Consider the following 9,058-nt stretch of genomic DNA (forward strand, 5'->3'; position numbering starts at 1 on the left):
TTATCAGTGAAATGCCAACTTTAGTGCTTATCAAAGTGATAATAAGCACTGAGCCAATGCATGTTGACATTAGTCTTTGAAATCTAAACCAGAAATTATCTCACATAATGTTTACATTGTAAAATCACAGGCTAACTATCGCTCTTAAGAATCCAACAAGGTTTTCATTAGGGAAATGATATCCAAGATGAACCACACCATATTAAGAGCAGGTTCCATATTGGGAAGTTTTAGGATTAATGTATCATCTATGAGGTTCCAAATGAGTTTTAGGATTAGTGTATGAAACGAAATTTTATGGCTACAATACATTTCCAAGTACTGTTTCCTTTTAAACATCCCAATAAATTGGAAGGACATATATCTTTGTCTACGGTTCAGACCACAGAGCTATGGGTTATTCTCGTATTAAAATTGTTCGAATTCATCTTATAATTATATTCAATACATATACTTTCATATAAATTTTGATTTATTAGTGAGTCATTTTAGATCATTTCTATATTCATATTTGTTGAGGGAGATTGATTTCTTTGGAAGAAATTTTCAAAGTGTCATCCTTAAGGTTGCCGATTTGGTCCCTCAACAATGGAAGGTATTATCCTCTTAGGGAGGGTTTTGTCGCCCCTCCCCGTCCTCAAGGATGCCGACCTGATCCCTCAACAATGGAAGGTATTGTCCCTCAACAGATGACCTATCCGTAGGCTAGGGGTTCGAATCCTACCAAGGATGGGATGCTCACGTCACCTCTTGGTCAGCAGTCGTAAATCCACGTACGGTTAAGGTGTCCCCTTCCGTGAATTGGACACGGCTCTTTGTGGAGGAGGGACAAAATCCTCCCCTGAGGACTATACCTTCCGTTGTTGAGAGACTGAATCGGCATCCCCAAGAATGACACTTCAAAAATTTCTCCTGAAAGAACTGATCTCCCTCAATAATATTGTGTTTGTATTTTGTTTTCTTATGTTGTGTTATATTTTTAATCTTTTTTTCAAATCATATTTGTGCGTTTTATCCAAAATTAATAAATTATCAAATCTTGATAAGAGGGATGTCTTGGGAGACAGATACTAATGTTTAAGCAAACATTAATCTCATGCCTATACCAACCTATTGATTTTATATTTATATACGTCTCCTGTGGTAAGTGAAGATGGTCCCAATTCATTTATCTCTCTTCATTGGATTACATCTCCACTTGGACTTACCCATTAATCAGTAATTTCTTTTCTCCCTAAAAGTTGATAATTATCGTCCAATATCCTAGTCTTGTGAACAAAATTATCTGATGATGATAATCAAATATAATATGCCTGATTGTAATCCAAAGTGACCCGCCCATGTTCCATGAGTTGAAGTCCTCGTTAGAAAGACCATTTCAAGTTCAGCATTGTTTCAGCAATTCAAAAGTTAATAATTAATACAAACATATAAATGCACCTGCTGTCATCAACTAACCTCATGCAGGTTCACCTGTTTCATTTACTTCACCTAGTTAGTGCTTTATATTGATCATCCCCCTCATTCTTCTCAACTCACACATCTTCCAATCTTTCATTCTTTGCTGTTGAAGTAGTAATATCTATAGCATACAGAGATGGAGAGGCAAAGAAGCAAGCAGGTTTGTTTGTTGATGTGGGTTTTGGTTGCTGCCTTTTTCTCCCACAATAGGGTCATTGCAGTGACCTCCACTGGCCTTGGTGAGCAGAAAAACTACTATCCAGCTCCTGACCCTCATGCTGGAACTCCCCCTTCAGGTTTCACTCTCTTTGAGAAACTATATTCAGCTGTTGGTTCATACCAGTTGTCTGATGTTTTCCTTTTCTTGTTGCAATGACATGCATGCTGACTCTATTTGGTCTAAGTGCAGGTTCACATGGCACACCACCATCTTCAGGAGGTGGATCACCTCCCTCTCATGGAACCCCGTCACATGGAGGTGGTTACCACCCTTCACCAACACCATCAACGCCTTCGGGTGGAAATTGTGGAACTCCCCCACATGACCCTTCAACTCCATCAACACCATCACACACTCCTCCTCATGGTACTCCACCATCATCTGGAGGTGGTAGTCCCCCATCGTATGGAGGAGGCAGTCCCCCATCGTATGGAGGAGGCAGTCCCCCATCGTATGGAGGAGGCAGTCCCCCATCATACGGAGGTGGCAGTCCCCCATCATATGGAGGTGGCAGTCCACCAACTACTCCCATTGATCCAGGAACTCCAAGCATTCCCTCACCTCCATTCTTTCCTGCTCCAACTCCACCAATTGGTGGTACATGCGAGTAAGTCATTGTAACTTCTAAATAGTTCTTTTGTCATCAAGTTAAGATACTAACAACTCATATTTGTTACTTTCAGTTTCTGGAGGAGTCACCCCACACTGATATGGGGTCTGCTTGGTTGGTGGGGCACTGTAGGCAACGCATTTGGCGTGACCAACGCTCCTGGACTTGGAACAAGCATGAGCTTGCCCCAAGCACTTTCAAACACACGTACTGATGGACTTGGGGCGCTTTACCGGGAAGGAACAGCCTCATTTCTCAACTCCATGGTGAATAATAGGTTCCCATTCTCGACTAAGCAAGTCAGGGAGACTTTTGTTGCAGCACTTGGTTCAAACAGCGCTGCAGCAGCTCAGGCTCGTCTCTTCAAGCTTGCCAATGAAGGCCACCTCAAGCCAAGGACCTAAGCAAACACCTTTTGGTTTGTCAGTTTCTTGAAGCATTTTATCCACTAGTGTGTGCTACTTAGATTTTATGTTCCTAATATTCGACATCTATAATGCTACAGCTTTCATTTGGATAGATACTGTGTCTAGAACTGAATGTTAAGTTTATGTTTTCTTATTTTAAATAAAATTTAAGATATTTGTTTAAATTTCCTCCAACCACATACTCTACACTGACAGAAACTGCATCAATAGTTGGTCACTAGCTAGGCCACTGGTGAATGAAACCATAATTTCAAGCTATCTCAGACAATCAAAATAAAACATGCATCTAGCGTTTCTAGATAGACGTCCTAAACCAAGCAAATTACATGGTTAATGATTCGTGCTGATGCATCCATGTTTATGGAGCATGCGTGCATGGCGAATTCAACAAAGGGAGCGTGGTAAGAATAAATGGGAAGTGAATGCACATTAATGACCCAAATACAGAGCAGTGGAACTTGCAGATAGCCCAGTGTATTTCATTTATTATATAGTACAGCTGTAGGAATTCCATGAACCATATTTAAGAGAGAACTGAACAGCAGAAACTAGAATATTATAAGAACAATTAATGAGTTACTTTCACAACTAAAGTAGTATTAAGGTCATCAACATAAAGAAAGACATAAATCTTCTTTTTGACAAAAAGTTCTAATGCCAATCCTGGTTCGCTACCAATTCATTGAAACAACGTCACAGTTATGGGATTCTGTCTCAAATGAAGGTAAAAGTTAGGATGGTCAACAGGAAAACAACTCTGAAGGAAACCCAAAGGAAAACATACCTTTTGCTTGTTATAATGACCAGTAAGAAATCGTTTACACAATTGATAAACAAGGAAAGTGAACAATTATTTGGGAGGCAACTTAAGCACCAGCTGATCAAGAGAAATTACTGCTCCTTAGTATTCTCGACTTTCTTTCCTACGGGTTGCAATCATGATTGTATGGAAGAAGTGAAAATTGTTTTCATAGATTCCCATCCAGTGTCTGAATACCTCGTAGTACTTGCATTCATGTTATCATTGTAGCATTCAGCCAAAAATTTCCTACTCATCCATTCAAGGAATGCATGTAACTGCAGCCATTTTCTAGAATTGCACTTAACTTTTGGTGGTAGTGAAATTAGATTGCAGAACCCTGCGAGGCATATCTGATTCACCACTATAGAGAGAATAATTTTGTGCCCATAGATGATTTTTCAGGACATCTCAGATGCCAACGTAAATATTTCGGTTTACCCTAGTCTTCCAGAAAATGGAAGAAGGGTAAAACAGAAAAAAGCTTAGTAGTTGCATATGCTAACAGCAAATCAACAGTAACAAACAAGCTAGTTAATGATGATACAAACAATTTCCAAAAGATGTAGCTCGAAATCTTTTATCATTTACTTCTTGTCCTACCTTAAGGAAACATTATTTTAAATATTTCAACAAGTTAATAAACATATATGGCTACCAGCCTACCACATGATCATGACAGACGCGGCAGCTCCATAAAAGCTTCACCAAGGAAGCCAGATACATAATAAAAAACAAAAGATATTTAATAAGATGTAATAGGTGGAAGATACAGCTACAATATAAAGACCATGTGAAACTAAATACTTGATAGGTGTAAGATAACACCCATTGATGCTCCCCTCTATGTGTAGCTCAACATGAACTTACAGTGAACAACCTCACTGAGGATCGTCAGTTCACATGGTTTAGGCAGGAAGAACTTAACAAACACTTGGGCTCTATATCATGTTAAGAATACAACCTAAAACCATATATAACACGCCTTGACAATTTTCATGTGTAAATTTATCCATACATTGGTAAGAGAATTTCAATTAGAACATATCTATGTTCTTTTGAACATTTTCAAAAATTTATTTACATATTTACAAATAGATCAAGGGTTACCAGTTTGCAAGACAATAGAAGAGTTAAAATCAATGCAAAAAATAAAGGCATACCAACCCATATTCGGTTAAATAGAACGTGGGTATGATCTCTGCAAGGCAAGAAAAATTACCCTAAAAGGCCAAGTCAAAATGGCATTTTAGTAACTTGAAACTATGTTGTTTCGACTCTATTTTTTTTCCTGAAGTACTCATGTCTGGTAACCATATCAAATGTATATCCGGAAAAGGGTATAGGGATATGGTCCTCTAAGAACTCTGAAAATACATGGAAATCTTGGAAAAGTTTGAATAAACACGTGTCCGACAAGTCTTAGTAACATAGACTTGAAAACATTTACATTAAGAAAAAAGAAAATGCTTGCTGAAAGTTTATTGATGCACAAGCAGAATTAGCACATGAGCTTATGTAATTTTATTTTAATTTTCAAAGTATGATGAGATGAGATGGTGCATTAATCAGGTTGGGTATCTCATGTAAATTGAAGAGCACCACGAACATCGAGCATGGAGTTGCTGATACTTCCTTCAAGATCTACTTAACTCTTTGACCCTTTAAACCTCTTTAGATGGTTTTTTGATGCAGACACCAGACTGGACTGAGCTGTAAATATAAAATGCTTGAATAAATGAAGGCAGCAACCAAAATTCACTATGACTCCCAGAGCAACATAATTCCAGTGACCTAATTCTAGGTGCATTTTTAATGCCAAAAAACTCTAGAAGTCTAAAGGAAGAAACAGAACGGAGAGATCGTGGAAAGGGATGTCAGATGGTAGTCCAAAATATAAGTTCAAACTTAAAACCCTGCCAGGTTAAAGTGGAAGCCATTGTCTCACTTAACATCTATTAACAACTCAATATGGAAATTAGTATCAAGACCAAGGTAGCAGACAATTTATACATACTCAAAGGGTCCAATATAATTTTATAAGCTTTCAAGGTACACAGACAACAAATATAACTACCTGCATCAAGCTGGCACAAAAATTCACGTATTAAATCTCTCTGTCCTATCTTAAAAGGCAAAATAGAAAAGGAAATGATTCTTATTGTATCTTTTCTCACCAGATTCATGTAGCGACTGCAATGGTTGCATCAAACTGTAATGAAATTTCCAAGAAATTAGAACAAACAAATGCCGTTTGCTGAGTGAGTAGTAAGTTGCTTTAGTTGCTTTCTTAAACAAAACAGAACTTCATAGGATATTTATTATCAAAACAAAAAGGAAGGTTTTATATATATAAAATTAAACCATCACTGGCATTGACTTGATAATTTATAGATCAGAGTTGCACTTTCATCCTGATAAAAAATATCCAATGAGCAAAGACATCTCAATCTTCTCCAATAACACAAGCTTCAGAATGTAAGTTTGGGACATATGCAGTCTGCAAACACACTTTTACATGCTCTACAAATTTTAGGGAGAGATGAAGTGTAGCACAATAAAGTATTTATATGCAGAATGTTGAAATTCTCTTGGAACTCAAGCAGCATGGTCAAAGAGTAAAAAATTGACAGTGAATAGCAAATCATTTCTCATATTTAGAGTAATAAGACCTTGCACTCAAGTAAGATTCAATTCTATCCATTTTCAGAGATCAACCATCCCCATATTAAGTATTAATTGATAAAATCAATTGACAGTTGAATGCATAGCAGTTTTAGTATGTTTTTTTCCTGAAAGAAGTTTTAATATCTTCAAGCAGACTAAAAAGATCATTACCATTTGATCAGTGTGTCTTGCATTGTACTTTGGTGATTAGAAACGTCCGGAATGTGTAATAGAAAAAACCTTGAAAAGAAAAAGTACCTAATAATATTGAGTTATTAAACACAACACCAATAAGCAAGCTCAATCGCATACTTATGCAACGACTATAGCATATATATATATATAATCCCATATGTTACTCATAAAACATGAACTTTCCACTCTCCATGGAAGTTTTGCACTTTTGTTCAGAAATACATATCTAAAGACTCTAGGTTCCCTTTTCACTTCCAACACAAAGTTAATGCTTGCTTGGGTGCTTGAAGTGTTAGCTACTGCATTTTCATTTTCTAATCGTTAGCATGGATTAAGTTCTAACCCAAAGTCCAACAATCCGGACTACATTCATCTATGATTTGTAACATGGTAAGTTGATTCTTGCAACTTGGGAAAGGATAAGTTAGTAGCTGTTTTCCCCTTTCATGTCTGGGTTTCTTGTCTTTATTTTTTTTCAAAACTCCAGATTAGATAATCTACAGATGCCCTAGTAAGGAGAAAATGACAAATCAAAAAGTAAATAGATAACAAAAAGATAATTCATTCAAAGCAAGCACAAACAGACCCCTTAAAGGAAACAAGGGATACTTTGCAATTGGAGATTTATATAATTATTTGTAATATAATAGTATAGTGATCAAATTTGAATGTTTTCTTTCCAACACACAGCTAAATTTACCTAGTACATAGTGGATGTTGCAGTTTGGTTCAAGGTAGTAACTTTACATCCTAGTCTTCAGTTGTTTGAAGACAAGCTTCAAGCAATAAACAATTCAGTCCAGCTCAAATTCAGGGATTGTTACGATGAGTTGTATGTACGATCACTTTTGACAGTCAGTACTTTGGTCAAACAGAAAGAAAGGAGAATGTCGCACAATTGAGTACTGTTCAGGCCATATGAGACTCAAACCATTTAAAAATCTCTTCAGATTGCAAACTAGTCATTTCATGATAGGCAAATGCAAGATTTAGCTCCTCCTCAACGGGATGCACCAAATCCTTTTCTAGCAAATTAGGCTTACTATCCTGGAGAGCATCTTTCCAACGTGTCGCACGCCCATCCCGTTTCATATACCCATTCTCGTCGACAAAGCCTTTCTCCCTGAATAAGTTGAACAACGTAGCAGAAATAGTCTGATCAAGACCTGGGATTCTATCAAACAAAAAAGTTGGTGACAGAGGCAACTCCATGCATTCAATCTCTGCAACATCAACCCCTTTATTTCTCAAAACTTCAATGAATTCAGTTATTTTTTGTTGCCTGCGTAAATCTTTAGGCATGTGCACAAAAAGGGTCGGTGGATAGTCCTCTCTAATGTCCATGTGATCAAATAATCCTTCAGCAATCACAAGTGTAATACTACTAAACTTCAAATCATTAGCAATTGCAGATGCAAAATACCCACCAGAAGAGGCCCCCAAAGCCACAAGAGGAAGCTTTCCAAGGTTCTGTCTCTTAACCCACCATGTTATAATATCTTCAACAATCAACCTTTCTTCCCCAAATGCCCAGCACCTCCCTGCACTTGATATAGTCAAGACAGCAAATTTACGAGCAAGAGCATGAAGCACAAGCAGCCTTTCCTCAGGCAAACCAACACATTCAGGACATTTAGGAGACTTATCCCAAAAATTAGCAGCTCTGCCACTACATCCATGAGCTAGAAAAAGAACAGCCTTAGGCGAATCGGGTATTTGCCATATCAAATCCGTCCCATTCCGGAATTCTCTTTTTGGATTAAACTGCACCAAAGACTCAAACCTATTCCATTTTCTCTCCGGTGGCAGTCCGTATGCCTGAATCCGTTTTTCATCATTTCTGTGGAAAAGGAACACTAATGCTACTGAGACTGATACCACAAACATAACTGGGACCACAACCGGGTATTTTTTTTGTCCATGCCATGCCTTTAACTTTGTTCCACGATTCAGCATTGCTGACAACAGATTAACAATAACAGGCTTGAACACTTGTAAGCCTAAAGTCTAATTGAAACAATTCACTAATAAATTGAATCTAAGATTAGTCTAAAGTCTCAAAAAGGGTGGGTGTAATATAGATATTAAAGGTTGGACATTCCAAGATGTTATTTGTAGATCGCAAAAGATAGAATGATAGTTGAAGAAGTGAAGAAGTCAAGACCTGGAAAATATTTGGGAGGGTAGTTGGAGATCTAATCTTCTGCTTTCCGAATTTCCAGAGAGCTTAGCTTCCGTTTCCAGTTCTTGCAGCTTTTGAATGGGTTAACCTGTTATCAAAAGGTTTAGGGTAAAGTACAAAAATGTCAATAAACTATTGATTTTGTTCTATTTTAGTCACTTAACTATTAATTATTTCAATTTAATCACTAAACTTTTTGAAATAAAATATTTTAGTCCCTTGTAGTTATGAGCGAGAGGAAGTTGACTTGGGCTTTTTTTTTGTCTAATAACAAATTTACCCCTCAATGTTTACAAATTTTGTCATTTTAATTCATTTAAATTCTAAAATTTCAATAAATTTAACCCTCAACATTTACAACATGGCAAATTTGAGTCCAAAGTCTCAATTAATTAATCATCATAGTTGTATTGAGCGAGGCAATTAAATCTATTTCCTCAGATTCTAATACGATATTTTAACAAAATTAGAATTAGGTTGAGAAAATAATTTAATG

At 37.0% G+C, this 9,058-nt stretch overlaps 2 protein-coding genes across 2 annotated transcripts; one reads left to right on the top strand and one right to left on the bottom strand.

The window, feature by feature from the left end:
* Positions 1-1,155: 1,155 nt before the first annotated feature.
* LOC107959715 (protodermal factor 1) lies at positions 1,156-2,883 on the top strand. The gene is made up of 3 exons (XM_016895844.2): positions 1,156-1,757; positions 1,871-2,288; positions 2,365-2,883. The coding sequence occupies exons 1-3, from the start codon at positions 1,598-1,600 to the stop codon at positions 2,693-2,695; spliced, it is 909 nt and encodes a 302-aa protein (XP_016751333.2). The 5' UTR covers positions 1,156-1,597; the 3' UTR covers positions 2,696-2,883.
* A 4,103-nt stretch (positions 2,884-6,986) lies between these two features.
* LOC107960946 (uncharacterized) lies at positions 6,987-8,645 on the bottom strand (the record flags this gene model as incomplete). Its single annotated transcript, XM_016897195.2, has 2 exons — positions 6,987-8,220; positions 8,545-8,645. Coding segments are annotated over 2 exons (1,032 nt in total), but the record flags the coding sequence as incomplete, so codon positions are not given.
* Between the last annotated feature and the right edge of the window lie 413 nt (positions 8,646-9,058).

The sequence above is a fragment of the Gossypium hirsutum genome, chromosome D04, assembly GCF_007990345.1.
Source record: "Gossypium hirsutum isolate 1008001.06 chromosome D04, Gossypium_hirsutum_v2.1, whole genome shotgun sequence".
Lineage (NCBI taxonomy): Eukaryota > Viridiplantae > Streptophyta > Magnoliopsida > Malvales > Malvaceae > Gossypium > Gossypium hirsutum.